Source organism: Argopecten irradians, chromosome 2 (assembly GCF_041381155.1).
Source record: "Argopecten irradians isolate NY chromosome 2, Ai_NY, whole genome shotgun sequence".
Taxonomy (NCBI): Eukaryota; Metazoa; Mollusca; class Bivalvia; order Pectinida; family Pectinidae; genus Argopecten; species Argopecten irradians.
The window spans coordinates 16,792,490-16,813,721 of NC_091135.1; the positions used below are offsets into that span (position 1 = coordinate 16,792,490).

A 21,232-nucleotide genomic window follows, 5' to 3' on the forward strand; every position below is an offset into this window, starting at 1 on the left:
CTCACCAACGGAATCATTCACCTAAGACTAGTGCTATTTTTGTTAATTCAAGTTACTAGTAGCTGTTATGTGACATGCTAAATTTCAAGAAAATGAGTTTTTGACATGTTTCTATGCAAAATAACAAAATTACCATAGATACCATTCCGAACTTCATAAAGAATAAACAAAGACGAAATATGAGCAAAACATAAATGATTACGGAAAATCTAAAAGAGTAACGATATAAATAGAACTTTAAAAAATAACGGTGGCGACAACAGAACGACCACTGGAGGACCGTCAAGGTACACAGACTATTGTCAAAGAAGCTTTCTTCTCTCCTTATCAACCTGCATCATAGTCACGAACACATCAGCACTACTTCTTAATACGTTTGTATTTGGGGAAATATTTTCTGTTTTATTTGAACATAATCTTATTGTTTTCTAGTGACTGCAGATACTAATTAGACATTACCTAAATAGTCTTTGATTAGATATGAGGGCCGCGATGACTGAGTGGTTAAGATGTTATTTATGTTAATACTCTATTTTGAATCTTTTATTGAGCAGTTGTCAGGTACTTGTCTTTTTGCAGGTATTAAGTCTTTTGTCTACCACCTCAACTTGGCCATAAAATGACTGACTATTGAAATATGAAGCAAATAAATAACAAAGGTAAATATACAAAACATTTATTGGAATTAAAACAAAAATAATGTTTACATTGTTAAGATGAATACGAGAACATAAATTGACAATTATAATTTGAACAAACATTTTTATTCACACTGATGTTCGTACGTATAATACACACTTGGCGTATTTAATTAATCAGGTAAAAATACCAATGCTCATTAGACCTAAGTTTAATTTTAGCACCACTGCATGCATGTAACAATAATCACACTCTATGGTTAAGAAGGTATTCAAGCTAAATTTAACTTTGTTAAAGACGAGTTTGTTATGTATGATATAAAGTTATGTTTACTACATAAAATCCTATTCTTAGGATTATAATGAAATATCGCACAAATGAGCAACATAACATGTGGATGGATATTGCCCAACATATGTAAACATTTATGCCGTAGAAACAGGTTTCACATTTGAAAAAAAAAATCAGTATCAACTAGGAAACTAAATCTCATCATTGCCAGAAGAGAGCCTACAATGAAGAAACATAATTTCAAATTTAAGGCAAGGGACACTGCTGCACAAAGACCAATAAAGAGTCACTGGTGCACAAAGACCAATAAAGAGTCACTGCTGCACAAAGACCAATAAAGAGTCACTGCTGCACAAAGACCAATAAAGAGTCACTGCAAGAACGTTAACGGAATAAAACAAGTTTCGTTTTCACATGTTTATTTTGGGGTCGGATTTACACGAATTGTGAACTTCTAAGGAAATCTGCGGCAAATACGACGCTAGGGCACATGAAATTACTACAAACCTATAAAAATTACTACAAACATATAGAAGTGGTTTAAGAAAGCTACAACAAAATCTACGATTGGTTATTTATTCTCATTGTGGTTTTTTAATTCATTTTTTGTTTTGTTATTATCTTTTTTTTTTTTTTTTTTTTGAAAATGTATATTTTCAAAAGATAAACGTTCATAATTGAATTTACTATTTGAGTGAAAGGCCATGGATTTGAAAAACAAATTACGAAACAGACAAACAGTGCGCTAAGTGGCTTTTTAAAACCAATAACACTAAATAATTATTTTATTTAAAAAAAACTAAAAATAAAATGCAATTAATAAACTTAACTATATTATCATACACAACTTAACGTCGTTAACACAGGATCGTGTTCTGGATATGGCCCTGACCAATACTTTCAATTTATATTCAAAAACTTAATACTTATAACTCGAATCCTCTGATAACTCGAAATATCTAATAAAACGAAATCTCTGATAACTCGAATTCTCTGCTAATCTTACCCTGGGTACATCGGTTTTGTCATTGGAAACATATTATTTCGGGAATATCAAAGATTTAATATCATACCATAATTTGAATATATATCATAAGTCTTTCCAATTACATGATATATTACATGACATTATTCAAACTGTTCATGCAGAAGGGCCCCCAGCAAAGTTGCCATTCAAACAGTCACCAATACACACCTGGAATGAAAACAGCAATACATGTTGTATTTTAAATTTATATGTGCTGTAACTTGGCAAAAAGTTTGACATGCTATTTTTTCTTCATTAATCTATTGAATACCACAATGTTTGAGGAATTAAGTTGTGAAAATCATTCAAATAGCTTCATATACCTTATAAACGTAAGTTATAACACAGAAATTATGTACTGTAAAACTGTTGTTTTTATGCCTTATACATGTTTAAATGGAAACATACCTGCAGAAATCACTTTAAAATTACTACTAACACTAAACAAATGTTAAATGAAATTGTAGACAACAATTTGGCTTCATGGTCTGACCGTAGGTACTCATATTATTTTACTATTGACTCAAACATACTGATTTTTAGCAGTACTGCCAATAATTATCTACAGCTCTTATTTGTACTTTAAAATTAAAAACCTATGCATTGAAAGTACTGTAATTCTCAAAATGTAGTTAAATTTTGGTGGCGAATAACATATTAAAAACTTTTTTCGATCCGGGAGTAGGAAAAATACGGCACATATAACTCTAAGTGTTGCATTTTCACAGAATGTTGACAATATTTACGTTCTTTTTCCTGTAAGCATTCACGCGTACCTGAGGGAAACGCTTTGCTTAGTACTGTATAGCTGTTTAATTTTAAGGAAATAAAATTCGCGAGTTTCAGTTTGAAACTTATTCACAGGGTTTATTTTCGCGGATTATCTTTGTAGCCTTCGAAAACGTTATTTATCAATCAAACTGCATTATGTATACAGTAACCATGATTTTGAAAAAAAAATCGAGAGGTACCAAAAACGAACTTAAAACCCTCGTGAATATTAGCAACTATGCATTGCGGACTTTAAATGCTACATAGGTCTGTGTTTAATGTTACGTTTGCTAAGAAAGATGCCAATGGTAATTATACATTTAGTTACTATACGCTTCTGACAAATAAAAATCATTGTGTTGTGTGTTTCCTGTCAGAAGGTGCGGTATAAGAGGGAATCATGAAATTAACCCTCCTACCTAGATACTACAACAACTGCATACAATCGAACTGATCAATAACAAAGGAGGACACGGTTAACTTGTCACTCATTAACATCATAAACAAAAGCCTTTCACAACATCGGCACATCCATAATTAACGTATATTTAGGTTTAATTGTGTAGAAACATGTATTATAGAAATACATTAGAACTTGTATTTTTAAGACATTATTAACCTGGTTGTTTCAAATCTAAATTATTTACAATAGCTGGAGATTTCAAATGTTTCCGAAAAGTCTACTGTGGTATTAGATACTCACATCATCCATTTCACCATGGAAACCATCTCTGTCAAGGCATTTACCTATCCTTAACGGCTCTAACCCCACTTTGAGTTCACCTGAAGCCAAACGAAAGTCTCTAATCAGTTATGTAGTGGACCTCGCCGGGAAAAAGGAATAGAAAAACTCTGATTACGATACGGATTGAAACATAAATAAGATGAATTTCTTTATATATCTATTTTGTTAAACTGACTGTTTATGGACGCCCCAGTACGAGTTCGTATTAGTATGTTCCTTGGCGTCAAACTGACTGTCTATGGACGCCCCAGTTCGTACCTGTAATTTCCTTGGTGTTTAACTGACTGTCTATGGATGCCCCAGTACATACCAGCAAGTTCCTTGGTATCAAACTGACTATCTATGGACGTTCCAGTACGCAAATGTATTTTCTTTAGTGTCAAACCGACTGTCTATGGACGCCCCAGTACACACTTATATGTTCCTTGGTACAAAACGGACAGTCTATGAACGCCCTAGTACATACCTGTAAATTCATTGGTGTCAAACTGACTTTCTATGGACGTCCCAGTACGTACCTGTAAGTTATTGATGTCAACCTGACTGTCTATGGACGCCGCAGTACGTACCTGTAAGTTCCTTGGTGTCAAACTGACTGTCTATGGACGCCTCAGTACGTACCAGTAAGTTCCTTGGTGTCAAACGGACTGTCTATGGACGCTCCAATACATACCTGTAAGTTCCTTGGTGTCAAACTGACTATCTATGGACGCCCCGGTGTCGTAGTCTATAGTATTTGTGGTGGCCGTTAGTCTCTGTCCATTAAACACAAGCTCCAGACTGGTCCATTGGTTAGGCTGTTGGTGAACGACATGTTCTGATTATATTGAATTATTTATCATTAATTCTATTTATTTACAATTTTATTATCGTTAAAGTAATCAATTGTTTTTGGGTTGTTGTGATTGTTATCACTGTCGCCCATTTTTATTTGTTTTACGTCATTTTGAATAGAATATAACACACAAAATCTATATTTTATGGTAAAGCGAGATGTTCCTTTGCTGTTCTTGTTACTTTTTACAAAAACAAAACAAAAAAAACCATTCTAGAGTATCTAAAATGTTTCTATACTTCAAATCCGGTCACAAATTCATTGAAGTGTATCCAGGCAGGGATATGATTTTAAAGATGATGGCTTAGTTGCAACAAATATTCGATACAGAGACGATAACATGTAGCGGCCAGACTGGGATTCGAACCCGGGACCTCCGAAGACTAGCCGAATGTGGGGTTTTTTTTTTCAAGGATAAAAATAATTTTATTTTTCCCGTCAATAGGGTGCCGGGGGTTGGGTCCCCCGAGGTTCCTCACAAAACAAACAATTAAAAATAATCATAGAAGCATCTGCACTAATACTGTAAATACAGGCAATACATAATCATAGGACTCACAACTTCGTAAATAGTTTTAAAAAATAATTTGAATATCACAGTCATCTAGTACGATAATATCATTTGAAGAGATGAAATACTTTATGAAAAAAAATTCTTTTATGCGTACTTATAAAATAATGAAAAATATATCGAACAAAACGTTTGAACGTGATTTTGAAAAAAAATGATAATATCCACATTTCCTTCATTGCACATGACAATATTCCTTCTTTTAAAAACACAAAATCGTAAGGTAAAGTTAACAACATGATGATTTACATTCTTCCACTTTTCATAAAATCCAAGCAACATCAAACGATGCCAGTCTATATACCATTTCTGTTTTCATCACTAGTACCAGAAAAAATTTTTTTGACAAAATTATTAAAAAACACATAAAATTCATCTAATTTGGGACAATCTAAAAACAAGTGCCATAACGTTTCCGTTGCCTGTTTACAGACAGGACATACATTCGTATCCGAAATTCCACATCTAAATAATTTATCGCGCGTGAATATAGAATTATGAGCAACCTTAAAATGCACTTCCGCTACTTCGACTGGATAATTTGGGGCATGAATTATACTAAATACGCGCTCGATCTGATCATCCGGAAACCTACTTCCCCAAAACTGTAGGGCAACAGGTGCAACGAATGTCCCACTCAACAGTACCGCATAAATATCACGTGTGGATCGTGGTGACACGCGCGTGCCGTCAGGCCTTTGTAGCGTAACAACGGGATCTACGGCACATGTTTTTTCATAACAGTAATTGAGAATACTTGTGAGGACTTTATCAGGGAAACTATGGATTACCTTTACTTACTCAGTGATTATATTCTTTCTTGGGATATCTGGATAATATTCATGAACTAATTCAACAATGGATTCTATTGGAAGTAAACTTGGAAGTACCTCGTTAGTAAAATCTTTCACATGGACAAGACCCGCTTGAATAAACACACTACTGTTCAGTTCTTTTCCACAATATTGAAACAGCGGGTTAAAAAATACAGGCTGGCTATACATATAATCACTTTTTTCCTCATATTTAAGAAAATTAAATATATCCATCCAAGAAAGCAACATTTTTTAATAAAAATCTGTATATTATTCAACTGCGAACGCTTGAAATTGCAGTTAAAACAAGATCAACCTAATTTCATTTTCCCAACTAAAGATAGGAAATATTTTCCGGTATTTTTCCATAATATATTGTCATTGTTCAAAAATCTAAATGCAAATTTAATTCTGAAAGATTTCAATTTCAAATCAATGTTGGGAAACTGCACCTTTACCTTTCAGGCCTATGATCGTTTTATACGAAACAAAATGTTTACCATTGTTCCAGAGAAATTTCAAGCACATTTCTTTTATCTGAACTTTATGTAATTCGGTTATAGTAGCAGCAGACAATACATGCCAACATTTTGAAAGTAACAAGGAAGAAATAACTGTAGCCCGGCCCTGGATTGTTAAATATCTCTGAGACCACGACGTCAAAATCCTACGCATAAAATTAATTTTACCTTCCCATTCAGTGATTCACAAATTTTACAATCTGGACCCAGATATACACCAAGTATAAGTATTGTTTTATTCAGGATTTTGACTTGGAAACTCTTTGCCTCTTCTGCTGATAAAATGCCACACCCAATGCACATTACCTCTGACTTTTCAATATTAACTTTGGCCCCGGAAACTTTGCCACAACAAGCCGAATGTTCTACCGCTGAGCTACCTGGTCACCGGTGATCGACCCAGTCCAGTCCCGCTACACTCCTTCCTCCTTTTTCAAAGACTTCGTCCTCGCAGACACACGAGACCCTTATACTACCACCGTGGGTATTTTAGCTTAGCGCCAAGTTGGTAACAAGAGAGAATAACATGTAGCGGCCAGACTGGGATTCGAACCCGGGACCTCCGAACACTAGCCGAATGATCTACCGCTGAGTTAACTGTCACCGATGATCAACTCAGTCAAAATCCGCTACAATACAATACATGAACACGAACATTCATCCCAATTGACGATGAAAGAATTTACCTGTACTGTATGTGCGATAATAGCATTTTGATCTTTCTTTGTTGTTGACGTGGCAACTTACCTGGAATGTATGGGCGATACTAGCATTTCCATTGTTTTTTGTTGTTCCCAAGAATATTACATAATGTTGTCCAACAGATTTATCAATGATAATGGCTAACGAAGGCGAGAGTCGAGAATTCCTTGACGATATTTCAGTTCGGCAATTAGAAATGAGAACTTGGCGATCCTGTCCTTTTCCGGGAGTTGACTTAAACAACATCTTTATATTGATTCTCTTAGAGAAGCGCTCGTTGAACGAATACAAAGGAATTGCTAGGTATGACAGGCCATTAAAATGGCCACGGCCCCCGCTGATGTCAACGTTTTTATCATTCTCAACTTTAACAGGATTCATATGCGGCTCAAAGTCTATACAAACTTCCGGTTTACATTCTGAAACATACAAATTATATCGAAATCTGAAAGGTTTGAATCGTTCTATATTAAAAGCTCTATATGATACTGTTCGTGTCACATATTGCTTATATCACAAATCTGTTCTACAATAAAGACCTCTTTAACGTTTATCTCACTCAAACCCTATGGAGCTATATAATGACACAGTACAACCAGACAACTTGTGTATAAAAGTATTAAACTCCAACTATTTCATTTATAAAGTTTCCAATACTAACTACACAATATTTCAAATTAATAAATAAGTAAACTTAAGTGAATTCAACCCATTTTCATTGGGATGGAAGGGTCACGAAATTCTAAGTAATTTCCTGGGCACCTGAGGTCATATACACATGGGATGTACATATTTATTTATGATAAATTACCTCTTGGTAGAGTGTCCAACACATCTGCTGTGGGAAAGTCACATGTACACTTCTTAACACTAAATAAAAGATTCCCAGGACACGACATTACGTGGTGCTTGTTGGTATTTCCGATGAACTGGAATTTATCTTCGCCTACAGCTTCGAGGGAACAGCTTGCTAAAACACCAATAGGAGGTTTTCACTGTAAATTAGAGCTTACAAACACCGAGGACAATGGTGTAGGATGTTTAGGATGTCAGCGCGTAAAACGTAAAATATGGTATAGTATCTTATAGATATCGTCTCTACATTTTAAACTGATAATACCAAACCAAATCATTTATTCGATAAAAGTCAATGTACATATAAATTGTTCAAAATGCAATATAATGACATTATCTTATTAAAATATGCTACGCTACCTTGTAGCCCAAGCAAACATAAGATTTGAGAATGCCGTCTCTCTACTGCAACCAATCTCGTTCGCAACGAGAGTAACAAAGTTTTGTGTCCCTCCCTCACAGACTAAAGGAAATGAGAGGAAACAGAAGGATGGGTTTCCATAAAATTACAAAATCCTGCTCACTAGGTTGAATGGAGGGACAGGATAAGCATGCATCTCTCCCAATCCAGAGAAAGATCATTCTGTCAGAACCGGCTGGCAGCGCATATAGATAGTGTTTGCCAGGACATTAAATTGCAGAGATGCTCATAGCATCACAAACCATTTTGTAATTCAGAATCTTCCAAAAAAGCATACAAAGCCAACATAACAGCCTGCATCTCCAGCACGTCGATGTGCCCTGAAAGCTGTTCCCCAGATCAATCCACCTACTGGCAATGGCTATCGAGGTAAGCCCTTTACCCTACTATACACGCATCCGTGGACCAGATTATGGTAGGAGCTGGCTTGGACACCCCTTCCCCCTCTCCCCAAAACCTCCCATTTCCTAATGGCTTGTACCCAGTTCGCGAGGAGGAACATATCCAATCTAATATAAAGTCTCCCCAGGGGGGTCTACATCTGCCAGAGCGTTGAGATAACCCAGAAAACTGGAGAACCAATTAATCTGGACAAGGGAACAGCTGATGAAAGTCATGTCAAGATATATGACCTTAACGAACTTCCCCAACGGTGGAAAGGCAATACTCTGAACCTGAAATTGTAAGAAGGGAAACTCTCGGGATTCAGTTTCAGGACTAGACGAGTGTTCTGCTCTTAAGATTCCCACACTAGGTGGAGCATGAGGGAATAATCAAAATAGGTGTGAACATCATTTCCCCCAGAGTTCAGAAACCCCACGACAACCTGCTGCAGCTTCGTGAAGACCAAAGAAGGCGGCATTGCTCGGACGTAGAATACATGTACATCCCGTTGCAATTGGAACGGAGGGATTTCTGTGCTGACCTCTTCGAGGTGGAAGTGTATAGGCATCTCATAAGGTGGCCCACCCATTGAAGCTATGATGAGATAATATATATGCCTGTTGAAGTAACACTGAAATATAATTGGACACCGAGCTCCAAACTTCTTACGGACCAGAAATATTATAGAATAAAAGCTGTGTGCGCAGCCCTCCATAAATACCTCCTTCACTGTGCCCTTTAGAAGCATGGCTTTCGCGGTCTGCATTCTTTTCAAAGAAATGCAAAAAGAGTGGACCTAGAGAAAAAGTAATAGATCGATTGGGCAGTTTTTCAAAACAGAAAACACGCTTAGCCAACAATGACACCTGAGGCCTGTTCAGGATGGCGAACGTTCCCCGTAAGTGCTTGCACGACAAGAAATATGTCATCCTGAACAGCAGCGAGTACTCGGACGCGCATTTGATATGGTGGTCTCCCTTGTACTTGTTCTGGCACTATATGTATTGAAGAATCATAAACAGAGCGTATTTGAAGTAGAAGTAGGGGGTTGAGTGACAGCTTACATTTTAATAAGGACAACATGTCTCTCTCTCTCTCTCTCTCTTTTAGCTTATGATGTTTAAAACTATGTATTTCACAAAGAGTTGTATGTTTTGGTGTCGTTTTTTGTTTGTTTTAAAATATACCAATAATTAAGTCCCATTCTGTTAGTAAGGACTTACTTGCTCAATCAAATCGTCACATAGGATTAACTCAATAGATAGACTTACGCGTGCACGTCCGTTCAGAAGCTAGCGCCCGTTATCGCTCGCGAGCGCTTGTCATTCTGAATAGTAAACACGCCTCTGTAATGATACCAGCGCTCGCAATATTCAGCGTAGAGGTAAATCTGTCCTTAATGTCCTCTCTCTCTCTCTCTCTCTCTCTCTCTCTCTCTCTCTCTCTCTCTCTCTCTCTCTCTCTCTCTCTCTCTCTCTCCCGATCTCGATCTCGAAGACCCAACTCTCAGGCAAATCAGACAACCTATATAGACTAACTGTCAGGAATGACAGCGAAACTAGATAGAGAGACGCAACAGCCTCTTCATCGTGTGGTTTTCCACTTAGTGTCGAATAAAAAAAATTAAGATTACTCCACTGCCGACAGAGCTTAATGATATTCATTATTTAAACAATAATTGATGTTTAATCGTATATATATATGCCTAATTAACACAAAAAATAAAATGAAATAATTTTTTACGCATTTGGTGCATGCGTAATTAGTACTTCATTCCATAAAGGATATAGCACCATAGATTTCTTTTCGGGATGCAATTAAATATTTTTCATAATTCTAATTTGAAGTAGAACTTTTCAATGATAGTTATGGTGTAAAGTAAGTAACCTTTGTAACTGAAGAAAAATTCTAAATCGTTTGCTCCTGTTTTAGTAGTGAACAAATCTCATTTGTCAGCGGTGGAGCATCTTTAAATTGATCATCAGAATACCAAATAATACATTTGCAACCATTTATAATCTGAATAAGTATATAAAATTGAATAAGTAATCAATGAATTGAATAAGTAATTGGCCTTTAATGAGTAATTAAAATGTCAAATTGATTAATGTGCTACATAATAATGTATTTTGAACTATTTTTGATGTTAATTAGTTGTTAGAATTGGAATTAGTAATCAGGGACTCGAACGAGTAATGGAATAAGGAACAAGAAACTACGAATCAACTTTGCGGGGGTTAGTATTTACGCCGAACAAAGACAACGATTGTCCATGTAAATAGTCCAAGAATTTTATGACATGCAGTGGTTTACAGCGGGATATTTTCCACCGGCTTATGCCGCTAACCTTCAGAATGACCCGGGACACTTGAATGTATCAAAGTGAAGGCCAAGAATATGGAATCTATGAAGAACCTAACCGATTCTTTGTACAGCTACTCACGGTTTGGTGAAGGCTGGTTTGTTGTAGCAGTGGTCTTCTCCACCCTCTCAAGTTGGAAAGCATCCACGGGACATGGTACGGTACACAAACTATCATCTACACATGTTCCATTCATATAGGACTGACCGTCAGCGCAGCACATAGATTTGGACTTTTTATCGTGACATTCATAGAAGCTGCGACAATTGAGTTCATTGGGGTAGGCTGTGGTATCTGTGTTTTGACAAGGCTCCGGACATGCAGTGGTACAGTTACTGTCCTCAACACACTGACCATGCCTGTAGGAGTGATACTTCTCGCAGCACAGAGGCACAGAATGCCCTCTCTCACACGACCAGAACGCTCGACAGTTCTCATTCAGACCACTGTCGTACGAGGTAAGGGAGGGATTTCTACACAGATCTGAAAGAAACCAACTATTTTAATATTTTCTTGTTCAATAAATACTTGTAAAAATAATTCAATGATTAGATATTTCGTTTTTGCATATTACATAGTTACCTCCCTTACGGATAGGTCTCCCAATGTGATGTCATTATTTTTTGGGTGAAACTCACCTTGTTTTCTCTGAAAAGTATGACGTTACGCTCGCAAACACATGACGTCACAATCAATACCCATCCGCAATGGTAGATCATTCCATATTTTGCATATACAGAATTAAATAATTTTGTAGCCTTACATAAATTTTTAACCTGTTTATTGGTAAAAACAACGTTGTCCAAATTGATTTCACTTATACATTTTTTTCTTCTTTATGAGAACAAATAAAATGTAGTAATAATATGATAAAATAACATCAAATGGGCCGAGACATTTCGTACCTGCACACAATAGATGTAAACAAACATGTAGACAAACACGTTGTGTTAGTGTTATTTCGGACTGAAGAAGGCCCTATAGTGGCTGAATATATATTCCATAGAAATGATTTTGATTTTACTTTGAATTTATTTATTTTGGCCTTTTATTTCGGATTATTAATATACTAGCTTTATACCGTTTTTCCTCATTATGATAAAATAAAAACCAAGGTTTTTATATCTGTTACATTATGACTTAACAGAAGCATATGCGTCATATACAAATATTGAACTCATATCGGGTCAATATCTGAACTTAAATTTCTACAAAGAAAATATTTCCTTCTGCCTCTTTAATCCATTGAAATTAGGTCAAGGTTTGTTAAATTTAATTGGAATTTTAAGTTTTTCAATGACATAACTCACTATCATAATATTATAATCAAATTACAATATTATATTGAAATAATGCAAAATAACTCATTTGTGTTATCATTATTTATACGAACGACTCAAAATAAAAAACTAATTCTTTGATCTCAATGTTTGAAATACTTTAAGAAAAATAACAATTTTTAATAGAAATTTATGTCATTCTATTTTATATAATACCCGTATGGTAATGATATTTTACATGATACTTATATTGCAGTTCTATCATACATGATACATATTAGGTAATACTATTTCATATGATAGTAGTAATTATATGTTATATGATACGTGTATAACAATTTTATAACATAATGTACATGTATGACACAGTATTATTATATGAACTGTACGATAACTGTAAGGCAGTTTTATTATATACGATACCTGTATGACAGTCGACCATGTGAGAGAACTGGCAAGTGTTATCCTCATCTGACCAGAAGGTTCCGAAGCTACAGCGCATTATAAAAGCTGTCCATTTATCGTTCTGGATAAAACAGTGAATATATTTCCTGCAGTCACGTGGGTGCTTCAGAAAACAGGAATTTCGTACTGTTATATCCGGGTTACACCTTTTACAAATCGCTGAAGAAAATAGTTAACGATGTCATAGTTACCAACACGTTCTGATTACGTGCCAAAATAAAATATACATAATTTTAAATTAGAAAATAAAGTCTGAACGGAGATTCGTTTTTATATATACAAGAAGTACTTGATTATTTTACTGTGATTTATGATAATGGTAAAACGCTATTGGCCTAAATAATAATACGACATTCATCATAGTATTAAAAACGTGAAACGGCAACATTTTAATGAGATGACAAAACAAGCTATGTGCGGTGTGCAATTAATTTGAAATTAAACACTAAAGTCAAGAAAATATATGAACATTAACAAATAACGACATTTAGAAAAGAAAATATTAAAGTTTTTGTTTAGGGCTTATGATTATGGTTTTGACGTCTAAATATTTAATGATGGTAGAGAACGATTTATTTATGTACTTTAGATACCTGCATCATAGAATTTCTCTTTATCAGAGTTAATTTCCTCCACAGTGGGATATGGTCCTGAAAACAACCTATCTTTCAGCCCGTTCACGTCACTATTATGTGTGTTTACGTCACTTCCTGGTGTTTCAATATGTGTTGGTGGTTTTCGAGCACTTTTCACTCCCGCGTTCGTCCGGTCACCAGGTGGCATGGAATCTACCTGGTTACCATCGAGAACGCTGTCGATTAGTCGTTCAGTTAAAAATGTGTCAACTTGAGCATCAAATGGAACCTTGTTTACTTGATTTCCAGTTTGAACTGTATCGATTTGACCAGTGTTTGGAATATTTTTAGTTTGGTTAGCAGACAGAACCTGTTCTCTGCCTTGGTCTGGGATTATGTCCACTGTATCTCCGACTGGAGCTGTTTCGGCCTGATTCCCAGTTTCTATGTCTATTTGATTTCCAGTGGCTACGTCAGTTCCATTTTCACCTTGAGCTGTGTCGCCATGGATACTAGACGGAACAACATCGGTTTGGTTGTTGAATGGACTATTTGAATTTGGTAGTTCAATGGTGTCGTTCATTGAATTGTCAAGGACGCCAGCTGCTATATCAATCATGCCCTCCCCTGCTGTATCATTGGCTGGGGCGCTGTCTGAAATAAGTTGGCTTATTGATTGTCAATAAATATTCATACATAGTATAACAAAACCATGATTATATAGACAACAATTTAACAACAATTTATAGTATACAAATATGAACAGACAACTTTTAGGTGTTTAAATTTGCCAAAAAAGTTATAAAGGCCCAAAAGGTAACTTAATTGTCAGGCAGAAAAATGATCAATTCTTTTCGTCAGTGACTACCGACATTTCGATTTGCGTATTGAATCAGAATCCCACCAGAACCCATCATCGTCTGAACCTGTTTTGATATCGTCTTACCTATACATGTGAGTGCTAGTGACAAACAGATGAGACTGAGTGTAAGCTGCATCTGGAAGTAAAATTGAGAAATGGTAGAAAGTTTATTCAAAGAGTTTCTTGTAACCGAAATAAAAGAACGATTTCATCAAACAATAAATATAAATTTGTATATGGGTCACTTCATGAACTGCCGTAAGCATAACGGTATGTTGCAATAACAAATGCAAACCATATATTATTCATTTAGTATTTATTTACCACTTACCATCGATAATGCGATTTGAAGATGTAAGATTTAGAAAATATCCTGTTATAGTTGATATTATCTTACCTAGCTCATCATCTAAATACTAGTGTAAAGGAACACATTGCAATACATGACCATACTATTTATCACATACGTATAATTATTCATATTACTAAAAATATGACTCAGCCTGCAAAATTAAGATGCGTAAATCACTGTCACAGATTAAGGAAGTATATTTTGTCTGAGGTAAGATATATCAGCGGATAACTTTACAGTTCAGAAAAAGGAACTAATGGTATTCAAGAACGGAAGACTGTCTCCGTCGTTGAAATAACATAAATATTGCGATCATGGAGAATATCGTCAATCTATTTTGGGAATAAAACAAGATATTGTGTTCAGCTGATCAACCTATGGCCGCTTGTGTTTTAACATGTGCTGTTGTTTCACTTATGACCAAAACGAGGAGAGCCAACCACAGTACTGGAGAGACAGCCAGGCCAAAACATCGCCTTCTATTGTTAAACAGATCATTGATAGTAATGTTTATATTTTAGACACGTGACTTCCGAAATTCTGACGATTTTACAATCAATAGCCATTGGAAAATTCTTGGATAAAGATATTATTATTTTGATATGTACCAAGATTACCTCGCCTGTATAAGCTTTTGTACCAAGATGAGGATATCTAAAGTAAAAAATGTAAGTAGATTTCTTTCTTATTGAATCAATTATCAAGATGTTAATTCAGGTAAATTCAAAACTACGTCCAGTTATCAACATATGCTATTAAGTCCCAAAGCGACTGGGCAAATGACGAGCAAATTGAGAGGTTTTCACTGCAGCAAGCATTTTATGTTCTGTTAGGGTTCGCCGTTGTTTGTGATTGAAAAAAAACCCTGAACAAATGTAGCTTGGTAATTACAAAAGTGAAAAAAAGAAGAAGAAAAAGATCGTTATCAGAATGATATTATTATTACGTAACATGACTTCTAGGTGGATTAAAATGACGTAATTTACATAACAAAGTCAGCGGATGTTCTGTCCATGTATTTAATATGTAAGAATGCTAAGATTTATTGTAATACCTAAAATCTCGAGAATACGCCGTGGCTTATATTCGTTTTCGATAGGAAACCCCAGGCCCGGTTTCGAGACCGGCCTATTGCAGTCTTACTTTCGAATTCATCCTGTAAACCATATAGGGATCACATAAAACAGGGTAACTTTAGACAGTTTTCGAAAGTAAAACCTAACATTCACCAATGTAACAATTCGTTTTGTTTGAATTAAATATTCAAATGAAAAAAAAGTATTAAATGAACTAGTTTGGTGATATAAATATGTATGCTCAAGATTTCAATTTTCTGTATCTATATACATAATAAAAGAAAAACAAGTAAATTGCAAGGAATGAATCTTACGTTCAAGCTTATTTTTTATTCAGGTTATTATCGATATTTTAAGATAAACACATGTATCTAGAATCCCAGCCACTGTTTTATATTGGCATTACACATTGTCACTTACTGGCCTAATTGGCTTTTTATAAGAATGCTTCTTCCTATAATATGTATACACAGGCATGTTCTGTGTTATGGTAGTTATCGAGAGGACAGGACCTGATCCCATCTTTTGTGTACGCTTCAGAGAGAGATAACTTTTACTCAACCGACAAGGTTATCCCTTGTTTGCTAGGGAAAGATAACTGTGTTTTACAGTAGAAAATGACGTCACTGATTTTAAGTATTGCGACGTCTTTATGATGGCGCCTCTATAAAAATGTTTCCAAAATTGTCACGATTTTTAGATTAAACATGGTAGAACAATACTAAAACATGTAGCTGTCATGTGGACATAAATATCTTATTTCTAGTGAAAGATTTTCGCCGTCACTCCTCGGCAAGCCTCGGATTGACCATCCAAATCCAAGTCCAATTGATGGATCCATATAATGATTAATTAATGAAGCGAGATTTTCTGTTATCATAAGCTACCGATCTGGGATAGATTCCATAACAGTACTAGGAAATAAAAGCATTCATGTTATGAGAGGAGACATCTTAGTACAGGTCAAATCTAGTGTTGTTCTGACGCTGTAAATTGGATGTGACGGTATAATGACAATTGATACCATGCAAAATTCATGCAGCATCAGAAATAAAGTATTCAAATGATCAAACATGGTAGAACAATACTAAAACATGTAGCTGTCATGTGGACATAAATATCTTATTTCTAGTGAAAGATTTTCGCCGTCACTCCTCGGCAAGCCTCGGATTGACCATCCCAATCCCAGTCCAATTGATGGATCCATATAATGATTAATTAATGAAGCGAGATTTTCTGTTATCATAAGCTACCGATCTGGGATAGATTCCATAACAGTACTAGGAAATAAAAGCATTCATGTTATGAGAGGAGACATCTTAGTACAGGTCAAATCTAGTGTTGTTCTGACGCTGTAACTTGGATGTGACGGTATAATGACAATTGATACCATGCAAAATTCATGCAGCATCAGAAATAAAGTATTCAAATACACCAAATTATTTCATGTTTTTTCTAAAGCAATAAAAAGATATTAATTTGAGTGAAAAAAAGTAAATGTTAACTTGATATGATGTTTGATATATCAAGTCTTATTTTTTTCTAACGTATTATATCGAGACAAGTTTTATTAATTCACATAAAAACACAAACAGATAATCCTGAATCAGCTGTCGTGCCTCCGTTCTTGCTTGACCCTTAGGCAGGGATATAAAAATCTGAAATACTGTGTAAATCTTTTACTTAAATACAATGTTTTACCGTATGTTAGCGACACTATCTAGTAAAATTTAATTATGACTTATCATTTCAGAACCGGTACATCTTGATCATAGCAGGTGTGATGTCACTACTTGTGATTACAATGCTGTTTCGTTACGTCATTAACAGTGGGATGATAATCAACGATACACTTATCTATAAAGAAGTCATATTGGAAAACAGTTCATCAAAAAAATATCAAAAAGAAAACACAAAGCAAGTGCTTGTGAAACACAAAATGAATCAGATAAAGAACGCCAAAATGAAAACACTTCAAAAAACAAACTTAAAAAATAGTTCAGTGAAATATCTTAAGGATATGAATGCAAAACAAAGTTCACTGAAAAGACTTCAGATAAAGAAGGCGAACAATAAATCAGTGAACAAACGCCAGAAGCCAAACATAATTTCAGTAAAACAGTTTCAGAAACTCCTCAAGAAATTTAAAACTGAAAATTGTTCAGTGGTTAAACTTCTGGAGCAATCCTTACAGTTGATGAATACAGATAAAAGAAGGAGATACATAGTGTATGATTGCAGTCAGGCTAATCCAGGTGTTTGTGGTGGATGGTCTAACCGACTCTCTGGTATTCTCAGTACCTTAGTCATAGCCATCCTTACCAAACGGAATTTTCTCATTAAACATGATAAGCCATGTTCCCTCGGTGATTATCTTATCCCCACAAATCTTCTCGACTGGCGTTACAATAAGTCAATACTTATCAATAAATCATTCTTATATCAGGACCTTAGTGCGCGCAAGTCGACAACACTGAGACCTTATTTGCGTGGAAAGTTGGATGTCACCTCGTATTTCAAACATGATGTCGACTTTCTACGAATCAATTGGGATTTCACGGAAGAATTCAGGAAAAGACCTACCATTGGGACTGAGATTCCATGGATAACGAAGTTACATTATGCTGACATATACCGACAATTATTTATGTCATTGTTTAAGCCAACGCCTTTGTTTTCCGATGCCTTGAACAAGTTTCGCAACAAACGTAGAAGACCTAAGATAGCGTGTGCCCATTTACGTGTTGGGAGAAATCCGGTTATGCTAGGAGATGATCCCCGAAGTACGCTTAAATTGGATGCAGTTTGGGATTATTTACACAAGCTTGATAAATCTACTTATGATATTTTCGTTGCATCAGATGCAGAACAAGTCAAGAACATTGCTAGAAACCGTTTTCCGACAAACATCATCGACAGTCCCGGAAAATTAACACATATTGACCAATCGAACGGTAATGACCCTACTGCTGGTTTCCTAAAGCAACTCTTAGACTTTTACACATTACTTGACTGTGATGTTCTCATAACTTCCGTCAGTGGATTTAGTATATTTGCGGCATACCTCAGGGGGACAGATGCAGGTCTGTATTGTTTAGCAAGTGGAGGTCTGTTACCTTGTAGCAGATACACTATCATTGATATTTTCCCAGGGGAATTCTTAGCTCCTGCTAAATAAACATCGATTGAAGTACACAAAGTTTTGGTCATGTCTGTAATTTGTTTGTTGTCTATCTACAAACCAGAGATTTGTTGACAACTAAATCTGACACATTGTATATCCAGAGTCAAGATAGAACACCCAATGTATATGACACATCATCGTATATAATAGAACTACACATCATTGTATATAACAGAACTACACATCATTGTATATAATAGAACATCCAATGTATATTCCACATCATTGTATATAATAGAACATCCAATGTATATTCCACATCATTGTACATCATTACCCAATGTTTCTCCCATAGTTGACAGGTTTATCCCGAGATTGCTAGATAACTCTGTCCTTTACCGGGGTAGGGAAAAGAAAGCTCACACGCGCTAGACAGCGACGTCACCAATACATGCGACGACCATTTTTACGCACAGCGACGTTCATGTTGACTGAATTTTTACCATTTCTCGTTAAAGTATGGGAGAAAAAGAATCATACATGGGCCAGTCAGGTGGACAGGGATATCTCAACCCTCGTGAAAGATTTTGACTATCAACCCTCGGCAAGCCTCGGGTTAACCAGCCAAAATCTTTCACTCAGGTCGAGTTATCCCTGTCCACATGACAGGCCCACGTAAGAATCTATTGCTCTTACACACCACTTCACAGCTGGTCGCGATGGACTTTCTCTCCTTGGAAACTTCGAAAGGAGGATTTCGAAACATCTTGGTCATCGTGGGCCACTTTACCAGATATGCGGTTGCCATACCAACGAGGAACACCACCGCAAAAACCACGGCCGAAGTCTTCTTTAATAACTTTGTGACTCACTACGGACTCCCACAGCGGATACACAGTGACCAAGGTCCTAATTTCGAAGGGAAACTTATCAAGGAACTATGTCAACTAACAGGGATGAGCAAGTCACGCACGACTCCATATCACCCCATGGGAAACGGAACCTGCAAAAGATTCGATAGGACACTCCTTGGAATGTTAAGAACTCTGGAAAACCCACTTAAACAGGACTGAAAGTCTCACGTTCCGACATTGGTACACGCATATAACTGTACAAAACAGGAGAGGACTGGATTTTCACCTTACTTTCTTATGTTTGGGAGAGAACCACTTTTGCCAGAAGACCTTGCTTTTGGTCTAACCAGAACTTCAGGAAGGACAGAGCCGACATCAGTCTACATCAAACAGATGAGGAACCGCCTGAAGGAGGCTTATGACCTTGCCAAGAAACATGTGAACAAGGCACAGAGGAAACAGAAGTCTTGTTATGACCTTAAAGCGAAAGATGCGATGCTACAACCAGGCGACGGGGCACTGGTTAAGGTGGTTGCTTTCGATGGAAAGCATAAGATAGCAGACAGATGGGAGGAAGAACTCTATACAGTCTTGAGGCAACCAAATGATGAAGTACCAGTGTACGAAGTACAGAGACAGGATGGTATGGGGAGAAAGAGAACACTTTACAGAAATCTCCTACTGCCAGTAGGACTGAGATTAAACATATCAACTCTGGAACCGGACACCAGTGTTAAACGGCCGAAACCTGCACCCAGGCGAAAACATCGCAACATCACTGTGATGGAGGATATTGACCCCTATCAGGACGACAGTGATGAAGAGGTCACATTAGAAGTAACTCCTAAGAGTGTGGTTGACCCCCAAGTGACCTTGGAGGAGTATGAGGACCACCAAGATGATGATGACGCTCCCACGAGTACTGGTAACGACCAGTTATTGGAGGATGAGGAGGATGGACAGAGTCAGCATCCCCCATCAGAGGAGGAGGAGGAGCAAGATCAGGAGAGTAATGTTCAAGAGGAGACTAATGAGGACGCAGAAGTCCAACATCCTCCGTCAGAGGAGGAACCAGAAGTTGACCTCGACCTTGATGAAGTGACCTCTTGACTTAGGCGAACACGGATACAACCAAAGTGGATGCAGAGTGGGCAGTATGTCCTAAGTCAGCAGCCAGATTGGGTCAGTAGAGCTAACTACATCAGAAGCTTCGCCAGGTCTGGGGAATTCCAGAATGCCCAGAGTGACCTCACTCGAGCACTTCTGAAGGTTATCACAGATAATGATACAGAATAAATTTGTTTCATCATTGTTTTTAACTATGATTATATAGAAATATTGCCTTATGTTTCAAATGTCCAGAAATAATATTATTATATTTCTGCTATTAACTGAATTTATTTCTCTTCAGGTATGCAGAAGAATTAAGATGAATTATTAAATTCAGATTAATCATTCTTTATTATTTGTTTTAAAAGTTGCAGATGCCGGGGACGACATCCTTAAGCAAGGGGAGAATGTGGCAGGGTAATTAACTATGTAATCAATTAAGTAACTAATTAGTTTATGTAATTAGTATTAGTGTATTTATGTATAGTTATAAGTTAAGCTGCACCCCTGCACTACATGTATGTGTTGTCCCAGTACTGTCTATATGCCCCTGTCTTGTTTACCTGTATACCTGTATATTACCTGGAATGAGAGA

General features: G+C 36.3%; 3 protein-coding genes across 3 annotated transcripts; 2 read left to right on the plus strand and 1 right to left on the minus strand.

Moving 5' to 3' along the window:
• Positions 1 to 729: 729 nt before the first annotated feature.
• Positions 730 to 14,249, minus strand: LOC138314633 (uncharacterized). Its single transcript, XM_069255069.1, has 9 exons — positions 14,206 to 14,249; positions 13,278 to 13,913; positions 12,643 to 12,843; positions 11,021 to 11,422; positions 7,729 to 7,887; positions 6,963 to 7,336; positions 4,147 to 4,270; positions 3,432 to 3,511; positions 730 to 2,125 (listed from the first exon to the last, which is right to left on the minus strand). The coding sequence occupies exons 2-9, from the start codon at positions 13,876 to 13,878 to the stop codon at positions 2,072 to 2,074; spliced, it is 1,995 nt and encodes a 664-aa protein (XP_069111170.1). The 5' UTR covers positions 13,879 to 13,913; positions 14,206 to 14,249; the 3' UTR covers positions 730 to 2,071.
• Positions 14,250 to 14,405: 156 nt separating this feature from the next.
• On the plus strand, positions 14,406 to 18,727 carry LOC138316470 (uncharacterized). The gene is made up of 2 exons (XM_069258164.1): positions 14,406 to 15,141; positions 17,303 to 18,727. The coding sequence occupies exons 1-2, from the start codon at positions 15,076 to 15,078 to the stop codon at positions 18,725 to 18,727; spliced, it is 1,491 nt and encodes a 496-aa protein (XP_069114265.1). The 5' UTR covers positions 14,406 to 15,075.
• A 1,418-nt stretch (positions 18,728 to 20,145) lies between these two features.
• On the plus strand, positions 20,146 to 20,881 carry LOC138316900 (uncharacterized). Its single transcript, XM_069258547.1, has 2 exons — positions 20,146 to 20,585; positions 20,643 to 20,881. The coding sequence occupies exons 1-2, from the start codon at positions 20,173 to 20,175 to the stop codon at positions 20,821 to 20,823; spliced, it is 594 nt and encodes a 197-aa protein (XP_069114648.1). The 5' UTR covers positions 20,146 to 20,172; the 3' UTR covers positions 20,824 to 20,881.
• Positions 20,882 to 21,232: the final 351 nt, after the last annotated feature.

Coding starts and splice junctions, on each gene's coding strand:
- LOC138314633 (XM_069255069.1), bottom strand. CDS start 13,878: ATGATTGATATAGCAGCTGGCGTCCTTGACAATTCAATGAACGACACC. Junction 12,844..13,277: donor AGAGAAATTCTATGATGCAG/GTATCTAAAGTA, acceptor TATTTTCTTCAG/CGATTTGTAAAAGGTGTAAC. Junction 2,126..3,431: donor TCCATGGTGAAATGGATGAT/GTGAGTATCTAA, acceptor TTTTCATTCCAG/GTGTGTATTGGTGACTGTTT.
- LOC138316470 (XM_069258164.1), top strand. CDS start 15,076: ATGTACCAAGATTACCTCGCCTGTATAAGCTTTTGTACCAAGATGAGG. Junction 15,142..17,302: donor GGATATCTAAAGTAAAAAAT/GTAAGTAGATTT, acceptor TTATCATTTCAG/AACCGGTACATCTTGATCAT.
- LOC138316900 (XM_069258547.1), top strand. CDS start 20,173: ATGGGGAGAAAGAGAACACTTTACAGAAATCTCCTACTGCCAGTAGGA. Junction 20,586..20,642: donor GCAGAAGTCCAACATCCTCC/GTCAGAGGAGGA, acceptor CTCTTGACTTAG/GCGAACACGGATACAACCAA.